Source organism: Drosophila busckii, chromosome X (assembly GCF_011750605.1).
Source record: "Drosophila busckii strain San Diego stock center, stock number 13000-0081.31 chromosome X, ASM1175060v1, whole genome shotgun sequence".
In the NCBI taxonomy this organism is placed as follows: domain Eukaryota; kingdom Metazoa; phylum Arthropoda; class Insecta; order Diptera; family Drosophilidae; genus Drosophila; species Drosophila busckii.
This window is the reverse complement of record NC_046608.1, coordinates 22,558,041-22,578,215: the sequence shown is the minus strand read 5'-3', so window position 1 is coordinate 22,578,215 and position 20,175 is coordinate 22,558,041. Positions and strand designations below refer to the sequence as shown.

The following is a 20,175-nucleotide window of genomic DNA, read 5'->3' as shown; positions in this document are numbered from 1 at the left end:
GCAGCAGCAACAACAACAACAACAATAACTACGCTCACATAATATTTTGGCGTGACAAAACGTTAAAGAGACAGACAGAGCCGACGAGCTACAGTCCAAGCTGAGAGCAATATATGCAAATTACGTGCCACATGATGCGCCAAATGATTCGATTTGATTGCAATTCGTCATAGGCTGCACACACACACACGCACTTTTGCCTGCTGATTGATTGAACCCCCAGCTTAGAGAGAAAGCGTTCGGCTGCCCCACTAGTTAACTGACCAGCAGCAATATAATGAACAAAAAGCCACCACCTATGCCGTCAGCTAGTTTCCTTGCCAATAACGACAGCAACAACATCAACAGCATCAGCAGCAGCGCCAACGCCAGCAATTCCAGCACAGCAGCAACTGGTGCAATAAGAAAAACAACAACAAGAAGAGGCGGCGGTCGCAGCAGCAGCAGCAGCAACATCAACAGCAGCAATATGAATCGTCAAAGCGGCTCAGGCATGTTGTTCGCAGTCAGCGCCACAAATGGCGCTCAGGGCGCCAGCAATGCAGCCAACAACAACAACAATAACAACAACAACAGCAGCAGTAACAGCAACACCAGCATGGTAACCAGCTCAGCTGCCAACGGTGGCGCCACAGGCAGCAGCAGCAGCAGCAGGCGGCGTGAGAAGCGCAACGACAAAGACGAGGAAGGCGGCGGCGGCGGCGGCGGCCTCTGCGGTTGCCAGAAAGAGAAACAGGGTCCCAAATCGTATTGCATAACAGCGACAGGTGAGTGTGTGTAACTCTTAATTGTTGTTGTTAATTCGCTCACCCACTCAATGGACAGTTGCCAATAGTTTGAAATCAATTTAGGGTAAGCCCAAGATTTTGGCACTTCAATTTAGATTTGCCGATTACAAAGCAAATTCAATTATTTGTGGCAAACTAAATTCCAATTATGACTAAAAGTAAACTGAGCACAGCTTAAGCTTAAGCAATTAAGAAATGCAAAACTGATTTTCGAATATTTTTGTTTAGTTCAGATAATGAACTAGTCGCTGCTTTTATTAAAGCTAAGCAAAAATAATTACTGCATTGAAAATATTATTTTTGCTTTATTTTAAATTATATCATATTTTTTAAATCAAACTCTAAAAAATATGCTACAATTTCAAATAGAGCAAAAATAATACAAACTTTTTTTTTCTTTTTTCTTTATTAAGGCATACGGGGAATACCAGGAACCCCTTAGTGACCTTTGTTGCTGTTCATTCAGCCCGCAATCGGGCGCTTATAATAAAAACTAATTTCCAATGATAAGAATTATGCTTAAAGACTAGAATTAGGGCTTTAAATAAATCTTTATCATTATAATTTTTTTTTCAAATTATTTTAGCATATTTTTTAAATCAAACTCATAATCATACTAAATGCAATCTAATTTCCAATGAGTTATGCTTAAAGATTAGATTAAAGCTTTAAAAAAATCTTTATCAATTTATCAATTATGTTAGCACATTTTTTAGATCAAACTCAAACTAATTTGCAATAATAATAATTATAATTAAGGACTAGAATTAAGAGTTTTGCAGTGTCTTAAGCCACAGCTTTTATTTTTAATTTTAGCAAATTAATTTAGACTCATAATTTTAAACAGACTTGAATCATACTAAATCCAATCTAATTTCCATTGATAATAATTATGCTTAAAGACTAGCTAAGAGTTTAGAGTGGCTTTAAATAAATCTTTTAATCGATATAGTTTTCCCAATTAAATTTAATGAATTGCGAGCATTTAATTTAATATGTTGCGCTGTTCTTTTCGCTGTGTTGCTGTTGCCTTAATTTCATTTAGTTAATTCATGGCACAACTACTACTGCGTTAAGTTTATTAAACGCCAAGCTTATGGCAAAATCTAATCTAAAGTTGAGCCCCACGAGGATTTGCGACGTGGTACACCCCCCAGTGTCATCTATCATTCAACGCCTTATTCAATTAGACGCCTGTTTATCAATTCATTTAAATTTAAATTCAATTCAATTTACGTATTTTTCGTCTCGCTCGTCTTACGGCCTACGCCTTGGCATTTTAGGTGTCCTGCTGTTGGTTTTGCTCTACGTGGCCATGGGCTCCATAATATTTGTAACGCTCGAGGGTGAAATTGAGGATGGCGGTAACCTGGAAACGGCCGTCGCCGCATCCAAGCCCTATCCACGCACCGAACTGGCCAATGCCGAAATACGTTCCAGGTCAGTGCGAAATTCGAGAGAATCAGCGAAACAATTTATTCAATGTGCGCTTTAAATTGATTGCAGGACTGTTGATCGACTGTGGTCCATCACCGAGGATCTGAATATATTGTACAAGGAGAATTGGACGCGTCTGGCGGCACAGGAAGTGCAACTGTTTCAGGTAAGGCCAAAGAGCAAGCTTATTAATACACTCAGAAAAAAAGAGAGCAAATATTTATAATAATGTAAGTTAAAAGCATTTTATGATTGAGTTCAGCAATTAGAATTAATTGCATGCATTTTTATAATAGAATTTATTTATTTATATTTATTATATATTAGAATGCATGAATAGTGCATAATTTAAATGAATTTATTTATTAAGAGTTAAGTTAACCAAAATCAAACAATTCTATATAAATAAAAATATTCAATGTTTAAGCACAAGCTGCAGCATATAATTTCTATAAATATGGCATTATAAAAATATATAAAATTATTACAAAATATATATTTTAGTATTTAAATAATTTTGATTTTGTTGTTGACTTAATTTGATTAACTTAAGCTCTTAATGTTGCAGTTGATTTATTTCAAATCAATGAATTGTAAATATGTTGGGTTAATAATACAAATTTTAAGCATGAGCTGCAAAATATTATTTCTATAAATTTTGCATTATAAATAATATTATAAGAAATATATTTTTACATTCAAATAATTGTGATAGCTTAACTTAAACTCCTAATGACTTTTGATGATTAATTTCAAATCAACATAAGCCCTTTGCTTAAACATTTTAAATTTTTTTTTAATATACAAAATATAATAACTTAAATTATTTAAAGTTACTGCTTTATAGGAAATATATTTTTGTATTTAAATAATTTTGATTTTGCTGAAAGTCAACTTAACCTCATAATGACTTTTGATGATTAATTTCAAATCAACATAAGCTATAATTTGCTTAAACATTTTTATTTCAGGATACAAAATATAATTGCTATAAATAATGTATTCTCAACTAGGTTTATAATCTGGTTATTCTTATATCCTATTATAGTATTATTTTATTATTAGTATTATAGCAAAATTAAAGCAAAATAGCAAACTAATTTGACAGCAAAATATACATCTGAATAAATTGGAATTTTATAAAAAAGAAAAGAAAAAAATCAAAATATTCAAAGTTACTGTTTTATAGGAAATATATTTTTGTATTTAAATAATTTGGAAGACTTAGCTTGACTCTTAATGATTTTTATGCTTAAACATTTAGTTATTACAAGATACAAAATATAATAGCTCAATTTATTTAAAGTTACTGCTTTATAGAAAATTTGTATTTTTGTATTTAAATAATTTGCATTTTGCTGAAAGTCAATTTAACCTCTTAATGATTTTGATGATTAATTTCAAATCAACATAAGCTAGTTGCTTAAACATTTTTATTTAGTTATTACAATACACAATATATAAAAAAAATATATAAAAATAATAAAAAATAAAAATATTTATTATTATATATTATAAAAATATTAAAACTTTCTAAAGCAGTAACAGAAATATATTTTTGTATTTAAATAATTTTGATTTGTCGCTTATAAAGTTGCAATTTATTGTGCACTGTGCACTTAGCTGTGTGTCTGGCTGTGTGCGTGTCTGTGTGTGTGTGTGTGTGTTGTTGGGCAAATAGTAATAAATGCATGCATTCGTTTCAATCTTTGCAGGATACGCTGCTGCGTGCTGTGAGACAGTCGAAGGTCTATCAGCCCGGAGGCGTGCAAATGAATGCGCCGGCACACAAGTGGACCTACTCCTCGGCCTTTCTCTACTCAATGACACTGATTACAACGATAGGTGAGTTTCTGCCACTCGCTACACTTTCTCTCCCTCTCTGTCGCTCTTTCGCTCTTTGTGCTGTCTGCATTTCAGTTGCCAGCCAGTTCGAGCGACAAGTTGTTCCCTTGGCAATTTATTACGTTTATATGCCAATGACAGTGCCGATGCCTGATGCTGTCTTCAGTCATCTATACTATGTATGCGTGTGTGTGTGCGTATGCGTGTGTGCGTTTGAGACATTGACGGAGCGCTTGAGCACACAGCTGAACAACAACAACGCGAACTGGCTGACTAGGTGACCAGTTGACCGCCGGCTGACCAGCTGCTGGTTTTAATTAACAAACTGTCAAGCAACAGCGCATCCGGTTCACTCACACACACACACACACACACACACTGCTGTTGTTGTATTATTTGTCGATAACAACCGCCCACTTGACAACATTTTTCAATTTACGAGCGCGCGTTGATTTTGCAATTGGCTTCTCAACGCCCAGCAGCAGCTCCCCCCACACACACACCGCTCACTCTCTCTCTCTCTCTCTCTCTCTGTCTCTAGCGTAGGCGCGTTCGTTCATTCTGTCGTCCAGCAATTTCCATAAATTATAAACAGCTCCGGGGCTAAGCAATTTGCCCGACAAGCGCAGCAGCCAGCGCTGCTGTCGCCTATGTGGACAGCAAAATAAAAAGAAAAAAAGCCCAAAGATTATTACAATTAAAATGTATGTAAAATGTCATTAATTTAATGCGCGCTCGCTCTCGCACTCGTGCGCGCTCTTTCGCACTTTTGAGTGCAAGCGCTCGCACTTTATGTCACATGGCCAAGGCTTTTGGCATGTAAATTGTGCTGTAGCTCGTAAAAAGCAGCGAACTTTGTTGGCTTAAGTCACACACACGCACACATATGTGCGCTTGTGTGCGTGATATATTGTCAATTATCAGCATATTTGCTTCTATTTTTATGTTTCAAGCGTATTTACATTTGTGAATTTGCTGCATACAGCATTTTGATATTTAAAGTTGACGTCTTAGCATTGGCCGGCACTTAATTTGGTTCATTTTGTATTTAAGCTTAAACCCAAGTCAATTTTAACCTTAAGCGCATATACTTTGTATGCACTGTAGCTACATTTTTATTGTGCTGCTGCCATAAGTTAATCAATTGATTTAACTCAACTCAAACTCAGACTCGTCTTTGCTTTGGCATATGACTAATGAATGATATTGAATGCATGATGAATTGATGGCATTTCGAATTACTGTAGTTGGCTGGCTGTGTGTGTGTCTGTCGGCCACAATCATTTGAGCATTTGATCATTTAAATAAATTGTTTGGGCATAGTTAAGTGCTGCACAATTTCAATTAGTTTGCGTGTTGTTCAACTTGAGTGAGTTTTAATTTGAAAGTGTTGCACACACACACACACACAAGCAAAGAATTGGTTCTTGTGGCTGGCACATTAACAAAATCAAGTCAAACATCAAAAGCAGCGACTAAAGAATAAAAAAGGTTCACACACACATACGTACGTGTGTGTGTATTTCTTGTTAATATGCTTGCTGCGAATTTGTAGCAATCAGCGAACATAAACGTTAACGTCACAGTGTCATCGCTCTCAGCCTTATATCAGCCACGCCCACTCAACTCAGAATGGCGGCGGCGGCGCGCCTTTCAAATCAAAACTCAATTTGAAGTTGGCGCAGGCACAGAGGCTATCAAAAATCTGTCTAAATAACTCAACTTGCTTGCTTACTGTCCAGCCCTGCGCTCTCTCGCTCACACACACACACACACATGCGAGTTGCCCAGCTCCCTTTCAATGTATTTGTATTGAGGGCGTCATCAAAATTATTTTGACATCAGTTGGATACCGAAAACATTCTGCGGTTGGCAGCTGGGCGAAAACCAAACAACAGACAACGACGACATCAACGGCAAGACAGTTTAGGGACATGGCAACCATCCAGCTAGACAGACGGACGGACAGACAGACAGCCCAGCTCCCCCCCCCCCCGCATCACAGCAACTTCCAATCACAATCACAATCAACGAGCAACGCCTAAGCCTGCCTCGCATATGGAATATATATGCCCAGACTCAGTCTCTCTCTCTCTCAGCTAGCGAGCTGTAACTGTATTTGTTTGAATTGTAGCTGCAGCCACGTGTATGCGTGTGTGTGTGTGTGTGTGTGTTTGGCCTGCACATCAATCAATTATGAAACAATTTATCCAAAATGCTTTTGGGGTATGAGCTTGCTCTGCAATCGACGTCTGTTGGTTATTTTGATTGTTTTTGTTTCTGTGTGCTTTTATTTTATTTATATATTATTATATTATATACAACGTCGTCAGCTGGCGCAACTGTAAAAACGCAAGTTAATGTGTTTTCTATAAATATAATAAATAGCCTTGTGTGCAGCTTAAACTAAAGCGCGTCTTAGTAATTGTAGCAGTAGCTTCAGTTTTCTACTAGCGACTTAAGCAATTATAATTGAAAGCCATAAAATTCATTGCCTACTTTCGAGTGCAAAAATTCATTGCCTACTTTTGTGTGCGCTAAATTGAAAGCCGCATAACTTAACGCTGAATGCTGCTGCCGCTGATCGATGGGCAGCCATTAGCATTATCATAAGATCGTTATGGCTTGTTCTTATTGTTGTTGTTCAGCTGGTTGTGCTGGGGTTAAGGCCAAAGCGCTTAAACAGTAAACTTTATGGCGCACTTAAAGCTCGCGCTGGCGCTCGCCTGTGCGCTTGGCTGTCACTGATTGATGGCGAACAGGTGCCAAAGCTGTCACAGGGGTGCACATAATCGCGCTTAAGCTGCTGTCAATTTAATAGAGTTTTTTTTGTTGTTGTTGCTGCTGAGGCTTTGAAATAAAAGTATTTTGATTTGCATGCGCGACAATAATTCAATGGATTTAACTAATGACTCTAGACAGAGCAATTGATTGTGTGACTATAATGTGGGCAAGCAATTTCAATTTATATGTGTATACGCGCCGGAGATTATGGCAAATTAATATAACGCATACGCAGCGTATGCCACACATTATTTATGTTGTCGCGTGTGTGTGTGTGTGTGGCAAGTAATAAAATTAACACATATGCGCATAAATATAAACATCTATGCTGGTCTCCATACACAAACGCCTCCCCCCACCACCAGCAGCCACCGCTTGCTCTCATACTTTTCATGCTCGCATGCAAGTCTCCAGTGTATAGAGCTGTTTTGATTTATGCTCTTCATGTTGATGATGACAACCATGTGCTGCTGCTGCTGTTGGTTTTATACGACCCCTCACTCTACGCTGCTGCCGCTCTCTTCCTTTCTTAGCTGTAAATATGTTGTAATTATGAGTTTTACTGTCGCTCTTACCTGTTGGGCGCTCGCTTTATGCAGCGGACAAATTCATTAAAACTAATGCTTTAATTGCTGAAGCATAAATGCAGCATCGTCTTATTTAGTTTAAGCAAATCAAGCTCAACTGCTGTTGCTGCTGCTGCTGCTGCTGCTGTTGGTTTTGTTTTGTCTACAACTTGTTTAGCGCATTGTTTTGGTCGTGCGATTAATTAACTTGAAGTTTTAAAATACCTTCTCAGTAGCAAACATTGTTGCGCTTCATGCTAAAATATGCAGGTTTATTTTTTTTGCTGTTCTATTGCCACAAGTTTAGCATTTAATTAACTTTGCAAAATATTTACACGCCGCACTGTGCTTTGTGCTATGCGCTATGCGCTATGTGTGTTTGTTATGGTTGCGCTGCTTTATTAGCACACGAATTAATTTCACTTTATAATTAGTTATTTGTATTGGCAGCATTCTTGGCAGCTCACAAGCTGTAAGCTTAATATGCGGTTGCCGTGGTTGGGGGTTGGCCAGCGCACTCGAGGAATTTTGCTTTGCCTGTAATCCTGTTAATGAAATATTTTAACCTTTGCCATTAATTCCCACGTTGCTCCAACTGCACGTGCAGGACGACAGGCAATTGCCCAAACCTACAAGCCAAACGCATTCACATTCACATTCACAATTTCACAGTTATATTCGTTGACCTTTGGTCCAGCTGGCACGTATTGTTGCTAGCTCTGTTGTTATATTATTATTATACAATTTATATGCGGCGACTTTTGTTGTTATTGCCCCCAGGCAGCGCTTGGCAACTATAATTTGCAACACGTGCCGCCAAAATCAATGGCCCCAGCCCCAGCTCCAGCTCCAATCCCAATCCCAATCCGTCCAGCCTTTGCGCTTTTGTCATATAAAATAGTAATGACCAACCAACAGTCATCAACTGACTGACACATCAACTTTGAAGTGTGTGTACTCAAAGTTACGACACACAGACACACACACGCACGCATACGATTGCATTTTTATCAATCAATATATGCGCTGACATCAACTGCAACAAACATTTTTTTATAATAATAGCAAATGCTTTAGCTCTTTGGCATTTGCATTATGTTTGAGCTCTTCAGCCCTCAGGCTTCTTCCACTTTTATATTTTGCATACTTTGCCAGTGCACTTCGAGTGCTCTGCCCCACCCCCTCTCTTTCACTCTCTCGCTCTTTCTCTCGGTCTCTCGTTCGCTGTCTGTTTAGTTTGTTCGCTGCTTAACCTTCAGTGTGCTGACAAATTGTTCAGAAACTATTTAGGAAAAAAATTTGCATGCAAGCATTAAAAAATGCAAAATTTGCTAAAAGCAAAAGTGTTATACAAACACATTAACTGGCATAATTTGAATTCAAGCAAAAGTTGTGGGGGGCGACATAAGCGTTTGTATTTAAACTGTTATACATGCGTTAACTGTTAAACGTTGAATGTATTATTTAAATGCAGTATAACAAAACTGTCATACTGTCTTAATTAATTACTTGATAATTGCTAGGCATCTATTATACAAAACTGTTATATGATATATCAATAGCTTCGACACTTATATTAAGTAGTAAGGGCTTTCCTTATATACAAATCTGTTATATGCTATTTTGCTGACTGTTATATTTTGTTTAACACATTGTATAACAGTTTATGAAATGAATACTTTTGCTAACAAAGTTTTTACAATGTGCAAATGTAATAATTGCACAATTCCCTCTCTCTCTCTTACTCTGTTATATGCTATTTTGGTGACTGTCATACAGTCATATTGAATTGCTTGTAACCACATGTTAAGTAAATAATTGGAAAAAGCCTTATATACATACCAGTTATATGTTGTTTTGGTAACTGTTATATTTTGTATAACAAACTGTATAACAGTTTTTGAAATTAATACTGTTGCTAATGAAGCTAGCGCGTGGAATAGCTTCAACGCATATGATAAGTAGATAATTAGCAAATACTTTGTATACAAAACTGTTATACGCTTTATTGGTGACTGTCATACTGTCCTATTGAATTGCTTGCTAAGTAAATAATTGGCAAAAGCATAAAATGCACTTTTGGTAACTGTTATATTTTGTATAACAGTTTGTATAACAGTTTTTGAATTGAATACTGCTGCTAACGAAGCCAGCGACATGTAATTTTTGACATTCTGCGAATGTAATAATTGCACAGCTCCCGCTCTCTATGTGTTTCTCTCTTTCTCTCTGCTTGCTGGTGTTTTATTGTTTGCAGTCCATCTCGCTGAGTGCCTTTTATATGCATGTTTTGACATGTTTATGCTACGCCCGGCGTCAGTGTTTCACAATGTCATAAGCGCATTCATCGTTTTACGAGCCCAAGCAGCAGTGCCTTATCATCAACACCCCCCCACCGCACACAACAGCCAAACCCGCTGCCCAGCAAGCAAACAGCTATCAATTCGCTGAGTGATTGCTGCAGTCATTTGGCCGCTTTGTTGTTGTATCTATGTGTGTGTGTGTGTGTGTGTGTGTGTTGGCTTTTATTTCCATTACGCATTTGTTTGTCACTTAAATGGCCAACGGCATTGGCGTCACTGCGTCTCGATAACAATTTTAATAGGCCATTTAATTTTTAATTAATTTCTCAAGCGGCAGTTGTCATGTCATAAAAAAATGTTTGCGCTATCATGTTGCTTTTGTTTTCTATCTCGCTCTCACGCTCGCGCTCACTCTCGCTCTCGCTCTTGTTGTTGTTATAAAGGAAGAACATTTAATGACATGTATTATGTGTTGCCGTTGCTTTTGGCCTCTTTGTAGCTGCATATCATTATGGTGATTATTATTTTGATGCTCTGGCTGTGGCTGTGGCTGTGGCATTGGCATTTATTTTTGTTTTTTCTTGCTGCTAAATTTATTGAACATTTATCTATAAATACATGCATACTACTATATATAAAGCGTAATGCTGTCATAATTTCATTACAAGCACAGCAGAAGCGCAAGCCCCCCAGACAAGAGCTCATACTTTCTAATTAAAACGTTTAAAGTGTAGCTGTATCCAAGAGTGGGTGGGACACTGCTCTGTGTCCAGCCACTTCACATTCTCCTTTAGCTACAGCTCGACCGCTCGTTCCACATTTATGCTCGGGTTTGGCTTTGTTTGGTTTTATATTTGAGCAATTTTTGTGACTCTCTTAATAGCTTTTTGTGAAAATTAATTTCTTAGCTATTAGAGACTGCTCAGTGGCACTCGTCTACCCCTAGAGAGAGCCCCTCCCAAGCAGCACCCACACTCGCTTCACCAAAAACGTTGCTAGACGCCCCCAAGCTGCTCTGCCTCTCTCTCTCTACCTCACACTGTATGTGTGTGTGTGTATTTTGTAATTACTTTATGCTTGAAAATTGCCGTAGTAAAATATTTTGTTGGTTTTAGCGCCCACTACCCAATCTCCTAGGCTCCCTCTCTCTTTCTCTCTCTCTCTCTTTCTCTATCGGTCTCTCGCATTTATTTTATCTTGCCTGCAGAGCTTTTGTATCTCGAGGTCATGAATGTCGAGGCCGGACATTGCTCGTTGCCTGCTTTGCATTTGCTGTAGGTTCTTCTGCTTCTCTTCCTCTTCAGCTCATCCTAGTTGGGTAGTTGTTCTTGTTGTAACTGTGCGTTGTAATCAATGGCCACTAATCAAATCAAACGACTTGCTAAGCTGCATGCGAAGCGACGCGTTCAAATTCAGCTAAAAATCTTCTTGGCTTTGCCACACCATCAACCGGAAACTCAAAGTGTGTGCCTTGCCTCGCTTTGCCTTGGCTTGGCTTGCCTCTTAAATGACAAGCCTTTACCTTATTAATGCCACCCCCCGCCCCTCCTTATCGTCTCTCTCTCGCTCTCTCTTCTGCTCTGTCGCTGTCGCTTCAATACAGCAGCAAGCAAATCAATCTCGCTGCCAAGCAGCTAAGCAAGAGCGACATTTGAGCTGCTGTGTCATTTTCTCGATAAAGCAAAGCAAACTGTTATACAGCAACTGTTATACAAAGTGCAGAGTGCTATACTTTTATTTAAATTTGTAGCTTCGTTTTCTTGTTATACAAACATTGCTTAGCTGTAGCTGCAGTAAGTGTTATACAGCAACTGTTATACAGAATAATTTTATATTACTTAAAGCGCTTTGTTTATTAAATTTGTAAGCGCTGTTTTGTATAGAACTGTTATACAATGTATAAGTTGCATAGTTGATGCTACAAAAAGTGTTATACAGTAACTGTTATACAAAGTGCAGAACTTTATATTACTGCGTAATGCTGCTATTAAACTGTTATACAAAGAATAAGTTGCCTAATTAGTGCAAACGAAAGTGTTATACAGCAACTGTTATACAAAATGCATAATATGTATTTATTTAAACGTTTTCTTTACAAGCTTTAGCTATGGTCATTTAAGAAATCCATGAGTCGACAAATTGCCAAGCCGCATAAGCTCAACGCACACACACACACACAAACCCTCACACACACACACACACGTACAGCCAAAACATACAGGACACTATGTTGAAGATTAAATAACTAACGAGTGTACAACAACATTAACCAAGTACAACAAAAATTGAAATAGTTTTTGCTATTTGCCATGAGCAAAGTTGCAAATTTTCACACACACAGACACAGGCACACAGACATGGCATACATATATATATAGCCCAACGTATAATTGGCAGTTTTTGTTGGGCCTGGCGTATAGAGACATTACAAATCTTCACGAGTTGAAAGGTCCAAGCGCTGCTGCTGCTGCTGCTGCAAGTGCCAACAGCCAACGATGAGCTGTGGCCAGCACAAAACGGGGGCATAGGTTTCTAAGTGTGTGTGTGTGTGAGCTGTGTTGAGTTAAAACTGAAGGCCAACATGTGCACGCCGTTAGTTAGTTATAACTCTATACAATTTTATGCACAGCATATTGTAAATGTTATAATTTTCACTAACAATTTTGACCAACAAGCGGTTGCTTGCTGCGGGCGTAAATTGAAGAGCGGGTGTGTGCGAGAGAGAGAGAGTGTGTGTGAGCGAGAGCGCGCCGTATATTCGTGACCGTAGGGCAGTCAGTGTGTTGGACTCTACGCTGAGTGCGCGTTAACTTTGGCTTGGGATTTGGCTTTGCTATGCTCTGATGATAATTTCAAGCAACTTTTCACTCTCTCTCTCTCTCTCTCTCTCACTCTCTTACTGTCTAGCTCTGCACACATGTGCACTTAAACTTGTAACGTGTTTTTAAATATTTGTACTTCAATGCAAGTATTTTTTAAACTATACATTCATTTTGTCTAAAAGTTTGACAACTTTTGCAGCCTTATTAGAGTTAGGGTTCCGTTTAGGGTTACTGGGTGTTTTGACACGCAAATATTTGTTTTCTATATAAATGAATATGTTTTTATTTTATTAAAAGCAGCTGCAATTGCTGACATTCTGCTTATATAGAAGGAAAAGCTGTAGAGTAATCTGCATTTTAATAGCGAAAAGCTTAAAGACGCATTAACTTTAATTAAGAAATAGTAGAGCTACAGAACTAGAAGTAATGCTCATTTGATAAACAAAAGTTACCTTACCACTAATCCAAGTTGCTGATCAGCAATTCATACGCACCCTGTGTGTTTCTCTCTCTCTCTCACACATTCTTGCTGTCTTTAAATGCAGCTTAACGGTAATTGTGGCAAGCATTACTTTTGAGCTCTACTTAGCATAGAGCATAAGTAAGTGGGTCTCAAAAGTTCGCAGCTCGTTGCAGTCGCTTTGCCGCATATTTGTTTTATTTAATTTTTTGTGCTCAACCCAAGCTGTGGCTGTCGCTTTGTTAGCTTTTTATTTTGCCAGTAATAAAATATAATACGTATAGCATAGCATATACTATATATATACATATATATGTAGACGCACATTTTACTCAATTATAAAAGTTTCCACATTAAAAGTTCATTGCTGAGGCTGGAGGGACACACTGCGTTTACCCGAGCGTGTTGAGTCCGAAAAAAAATAAAAAAAACTCTTTGGCCGCCCATGTTGGGTTAGGTTAGGCACCGTGCCCGACAGCTATAATGGCCACGGACTACGACTACAGCTACAGTTAAAGTTAAGGCTACACACAGGCGACTCAACTCACTGACTGACTGACTCACTCACTCACTCACTCGCTCACAGGCGACAACATCAAAGCAATAGTCAAAGCCAAATGTCTGCACGTAAAAGTTACTTGGTTGGTTTGTATGTTTGTGGCCAACACAGGAAAAATTAAAAATGTTGTCGTTGTTGCAACAACAACGACGAGAATAACAGCTGAAGCCGCCACTAGCAAAAAAAGCAGCAGGGAGCTGTTGACCTGGCTCATTCGTTAAAATAATGGTAATGCAGATGCTATGCATAGCAGTTGCAGCAGTTAAGCAAACTTCCAGCAGAAATAAAGTTGTAGCACTGCTAATAATTTATGAAATTAACTGTTATACGCTATAAAAAGTAGAGACAGACAGAGACAGAGAGAGAGAGAAAGTTCTGCAGCTTAGCTGTTATACAAATATTGCCTTGTGTGTTAAATGCAGTTTGCATAGTTGATGCTGGCGAACTGTTATACAGCAATCTTGTTGAAACGCTTGAAGTGTTATACGCACAAAGAAAACTATTATACACATATTTCTAGTAGTAATGCTTAGAAATTTATTATGCATTTATGTGTATAAACTGTTATACGCAAGCAAATCTGTACTTATGCACTAATTTGATGTCTGATCGTTTATATAGCACTGTATATAGCTGTTATAAAACTGTTATACGCTGTATGTGGTAATTTATATGCTGAACTGTTATACTTTACCACTTAAGGCTGTTATACAAACGCTGCTTTATACAGAACTGTTATACAAATATGAATTTAGATTTGTGTTGATGTTAAAAAGGTTTTATAGCTGTTATAAAACTGTTATACGCTGTTTGTGATAATTTATATACTGAACTGTTATAATTTTGCACTCAAGCAGTGCAATTTGAAGACTGTTATACAAACGCTGCTTAATACAGTACTGTTATACATAGCATATTTACTGTTATAACGTACGCTTGCAGCAGCGCCATATGGAGACTGTTATACAAATATAAAATTAAATTTGAGTTAACACTAGTTGATGCTAGAAAGCTGTTATAAAACTGTTATATTGTGCTGAACTGGTACACTTTTGCACTCTACCATTCGCTATTCGAAGACTGTTATACAAACGCAATTATAGAGCGCATTATCTTTACTTACAGGCTATGGCGGCGTCTCACCACGCACCGAATGGGGTCGCATAGTCGCCCTGATTTACGCTCTCTTCGGCATACCCCTGCTGCTGATCTATCTGTCTGCTATGGGCGACGCTTTGTCGGCTGCTATGCGCTTTCTGTTTCGCCGTCGTGATAAGGACGAGGAGGAAGCTGCAGATGCCAACAGCAAGGCGGCAACGGAGCAGCCCAGGGGACAACAGCAGCAGCAATATGCTGGCCGAATGGTGCAGTATGGAATAAATCCGGCGGTGTATCAGCAGCAGCAGCAGCAGCAGCAATTAGAAGAGCTTGACCATGATGACGCTGATGGCGCTGAGGAGGAAACGAAAAGCGCTGTGCCCATCTCGGTCTGTGTCTGCATATTGGTTTGCTATGTAAGCAGCGGCGCCATTGTATTCCATCGGCTGCAGAGCTGGAGTGTGCTGGAGTCGATTTACTTTTGCTTCTGCTGTCTCATGACCATTGGCTTTGGTGAGCTGGCGCCGACCAATATGGTGAGCCACTTTGCTGCCGCCGCTTACATCTTGATGGGCATGGCGGTGGCTGCGATGTGCTTCAATCTGATACATGTGGAGGTTGCTCAGTTCGTGCGACGCTTGGCGGGCGGCGGCGGCGGCGGCGGCGGTGGCGGCTCGGATACAGCTATGCCCAAGGTGGAGGAGGTCGCCCTCGTTTCAGTGGCGGTCACGCCCAGATCCTCCTGACAACGACCGAGCGCCGAGCTGGTCAACAGCACGGCCAACAATGTGAATGCCGCCAACAATCTCGGACAGCATCAGACCATGTTCTTTGGACCCGCACACTCACTCAGCCAGTACAATTCGCTGCCACGTCGCAGTCACTTGTATGGCGCTGGTCATCTGAACGCTGCCAATTCTGCTTTTCAACGCAACACGCCCATACGCCGCTCCACTGGCATACCGGAGCACCATATGGAATACTTTGTGCCGCGCAGCATTAGCGAGTTTAATTTGTCGGGCGTTGGTGACTTGGCGCTGCCGCCGCCGCGTCGCTTCTCACCCAACATGGGCATGGGCATGGGCGTTGGCGTGCCCATGAATGTGAACATGGGTGGCGCGCATATGGGCGCCATGGGCGGCATGGGCTTGGGTTTGCCACATGGCCTGCAGCTGGGTCCACCCCAAACGCTGCTCTGCGCTCCCAATGCCGCTGCCAGCAGCGCCGCCGTCTCTGCCGCTGCTGCACCCGCTCAACTGCAAATCTTAACGCTAAAGCCACGCAGCGAGAAAATGGTTACATTCGAGGATGAATCGAAGGCTGCGGCAGCTACGCATTGCCCGCATGGCATGCCCACTACTCCACGCAAGAGCAACGTGAGCAGCGCCGTTGCTGGCGACATCTTCATGTGACCTACTGCTGAACAGAAGCCGCCCAAGCCGCTCGAGGAGGGCGCCGAGCTAAACGCTGCACTGCGTCTGCGTGACAGCATCGATGAGCTCAGCCCCAAGCCAGCGCCAGGCGAAATTATACGTGTCTAAATTAATCACATCGTAACTATTGAATTGACTCATATATAAAGTAGTTTTAGTAGTGAAGCAAAAGCTGCGCAAAGTTTAACTTTAAAGCGCGCCACAGTTTAGTTCAGTGTGTCTAACTAAAATCAATGAAATAGCTGCTTAAATTCTGTGTCAATTTTTGATTTGCCATAGCAAACAGTTTTTTAAATCTGTGGCAGCAGCGGCAGCAGCAATTGCTTCAACAACAGCATTAACATTTTATTCCCAGTAGTGTTTTATTAAATGTATGCATGTCTGTCTGTCTGTCTGTCTGTCTGTCTCTTGATATTGGTGTATGTTTGTTATGCTAATATTTCTGATTATGAGTGTAAATATAAATATTTCACGCCTCTTGTAAATACATAAACAAATACTATATATATATATATGTCTATATAGTAAAGCAGCACAACTTAATTTAAATGCGATATGCATAAAGCTCGAAATGATAAATGCAAAATACATAAATAATTGAATGCATTTTGGGCTGTTAATGCCAAAGAAAAAAAAAAATAAAAACACGAGTGAAAAAAGTGAAATTAATAAATACAACACATGCGAGAGAGAACCTAACTATGAATAATAAATAAATTGTATATTTATGTGTATGTATGTGTGTGTCTCTCTATGTGTGTCCAAAAGTTTAATGCAAACAATATGCAAATTGCATAAAATGCAAAATGACAAATTGTGCGCAACCAAAGGACAAAGTTTATTTAAGCGATTTGTTAGTTAGTTTGTTTTGTTTGCCATTGTCTTTAGTTCGCGCACTCACACACACACACACACACACAGAGATATATACAGAAATAAAACTAGTTAGTTAAAGGGCATGCAGTTTGATTGTGTGTGTGTGTGTGTGTGTGTGCGCGTGTGTTAGAAAATGACAAATGCTGTTTAACTAAAATACACACAAATATTCGAATTTAGTTTTTAATTGCTATATGACGGCATGACAATTCAATTGTTATACAATAATATGGCATGGCTGATGATAACAAAAGTGCTGAGTTGGCAAACTGAGTTGTAGAACAGTTTGCTTGTGTATAACAGTTGCACAAACTTTTCTATGCTCTGGCCACATGTGAGTGTTCAAAACACTTGAAGCATAAAAAATAAACATTAAGTTGTATAACAGTTGCTTGTATAACAGTTGCTTGGACTTTTATACTGCTTACAAAAAGTGTTTAAAACACTTAATCGCACAGTTTGCTTATGTATAACAGTTGCCAAAACTGTTATACTGCCATACAATGTGTTTTTCGCACAGTTTGCTTGTGTATAACAGTTGCCAAAACTGTTATACTGCTATACAAAGTGTGTACACACCCAACTGTTATACAGCTACAGGCAGCTCCGCTTAATTTCGCAATTTAAAAATTTATCCATGTGAAAATTCCGCTGCTTAGCTATGCATGAACTACTTTAATCCACAATTTTGTTTGCGTTTTGCTGCTTGTCAGTTTCTCTATTCATGAATGTTCATTTGTATTATGATTATTATTTATGGCATTAAGTTGCTGCAACAATTAGCATTAAATGCTTTTTAAATGCATTTTGATTGTCGGTAATTGAGCGCCAGCAAAATTTCATTTGGTATCAGCAATTATTTATTTTTATTTTTGTCATTTTTTGCGCTTGCCAATTGTTATTGTTTTTTTTTTTTTTTGGCTTTAGAGAGCTGCCAACTCGTTTTTACAAACTGCCATTCACATAATTTGATGCTGTCGAATGGGGAAATGCGTAGTACTTGATTTTTCAGTTTAATTGAAAATAAATTAAATTTTATTAGCAGAGCAAGTGCGCGCCCCTAATTTGCACTCATTTGTGGCAAGTGCATGAGTGTGACTGAGGGTGGGGGGAGGCGTCTGTATATATATATATGGAATATAGCATATAGTATAGCATATACAAATATACATACATATAGTGTTTTCCTTTTTGTGCCATATTCAATTTTGTGGCATTCAATTAAAATTAACAAAATGAAAAAAAAAAAGCTTGAAATGTATTGGGTTGTGGCAGAAAATGCAACAGAAATAGTTAAAGTAACAAATGGAAATCTACCAACAAAAAAATTGAAGAGAAAAAAAACGAAAAATGTTGAAAACATAAACTAAATATGCATATGACATTAAATGTATATATTTTACAAATGTGTCATGCTGTCACAGTTACTTAAAATAAATATTTACATATATATGCATATTCAACTACATATACATACGCATATATACATATACATGTGTGTAGTTAATAACTAAAAATGCAAATAGACAGCAGATATAAAATGAAAAGAAAAAAAACAAATATTTAGCTTATAGTTCATATAATAACACTTAAGCCTACTTCAACCGAAAACAAAAAACGAACACATTCAAATATTAAAATATGCTAAAGCCAAAACGAAAACCAAACATCCATATTATGGTATACTACATTAAATAAAATATATATGTATGTATGTGTATTGCGAATAAGCTAAAGAAAACCGAAAACAAACAGCATGTCGAAAAATCAACATATAAATTTAATCACAATTAAACTTAAACTACTACTACTAGTAACAGTAACAAGTAAGCGGGTTTTTTTTTGTGGTTTTTTTTTTTGTCGAATTTCCAGCAACTTACGCTGAACTCTAGCGTTTAGGTCAAATAAATAATCGTATGGCAAATAAGTAAACTAGCAAGTAAACTAATTACTAAATGTACGTCTAGTCAACTATAATTGTTAATGAAACGCAGTTAAAAAAGCTCAAAAAATGACAAAAAAAAAAAAAATCAATTACCATAACCAATTTATGTCTAACATAAGATACTACATTACAACATTTGAAATTTAAATGCGCATTGATGCATGTAACTACAAACAAAAAACATAAATAAATGAAATAGAGCAACACAACAGCAAGCGCATATAAAATGTAAAGCGCAGTTGCCATTACACACACACACACTCTCCCAAACATATTCAAAACAAGTAAAGTAAAGTAAAGTAAAGTAAAAAAACAAATAAAATCATCAATATAGTCAAATATCAATATACAATAAAACAAACTTGCGTATTAAATTTAAACTGAATGAACCTGCATAATGGCAGCTACATTAAATGCATGACATGCAGGTGTTGCTGGTAAATTATAAATTGCATAATTGCAGATTAATAATTTTATCAAATCCATTTACAGCATATTCATCGAACCTAGTGTGCAGTGGCTTTACACGTGCGCACCTTGGGCTAGCGCGCATTTAAGCAAAAACTTTCCATTATCAGTTGGTTAATCACGCCCACTATGTGTGTCGCACCACTGTACGGGAGAGTAAATCTCGCCAGCTTCAAAATCAGCGCTCAGTGACTGCGCACCTTGTGCTTGCACGCATTGGAACAAAAACTTTCCATTATGAATTAGCAATTCACGCTGCAGTGAGTGTTGTACCACTGTGTGAGGGATTGACAGTTAATCGACGCCGAAAGCCTCGCTCACTTACTCAATTGCCTATTGCTGCCTCGCTCGCTCGCTCGCTCGCTAAGTAAAGCGCACACACTCACTTAGCTTTGCTGAGAGCGCGGCTGCAGCTGTATGTGAAGAGAACGTTTCATGCTTAGAACGAGACACAGTTAATCTACGCCACCTACGTTTAGTGAGAGGCCAAAAGCCTCGCTCCCTTGCTGCGTTCGTTTGCTTAGCTACGCGCTCACTGCACTTGACGAAGAGCGTCGCTGCTGCTGCAGAAAACGTTTCTTGCTTAGAGCGAGACTCAGTTAATCTACGCCGCCTACGTTGAAGGAGATGCTGAAAAGCCTCGCTCACTTACTCAATTGCCTATTGCTGCCTCGCTCGCTCGCAAAGTAAAGCGCACACACTTACATAGCTTTGCTGAGGGCGCGGCTGCAGCTGTACGTGAAGAGAACGTTTTTTGCTTGGAACGAGACACAGTTAATCTACGCCACCTA

At 38.7% G+C, this 20,175-nt stretch overlaps 1 protein-coding gene across 1 annotated transcript; it reads left to right on the top strand.

Moving 5' to 3' along the window:
• The first annotated feature begins 411 nt into the window (after positions 1 to 411).
• On the top strand, positions 412 to 16,453 carry LOC108605145. The gene is given in 5 exon segments (XM_017994719.1): positions 412 to 767; positions 2,072 to 2,228; positions 2,295 to 2,391; positions 3,941 to 4,070; positions 14,690 to 16,453. Coding segments are annotated over 5 exon segments (2,067 nt in total). The 5' UTR covers positions 412 to 469; the 3' UTR covers positions 16,075 to 16,453.
• The last annotated feature ends 3,722 nt before the right edge of the window (positions 16,454 to 20,175 follow it).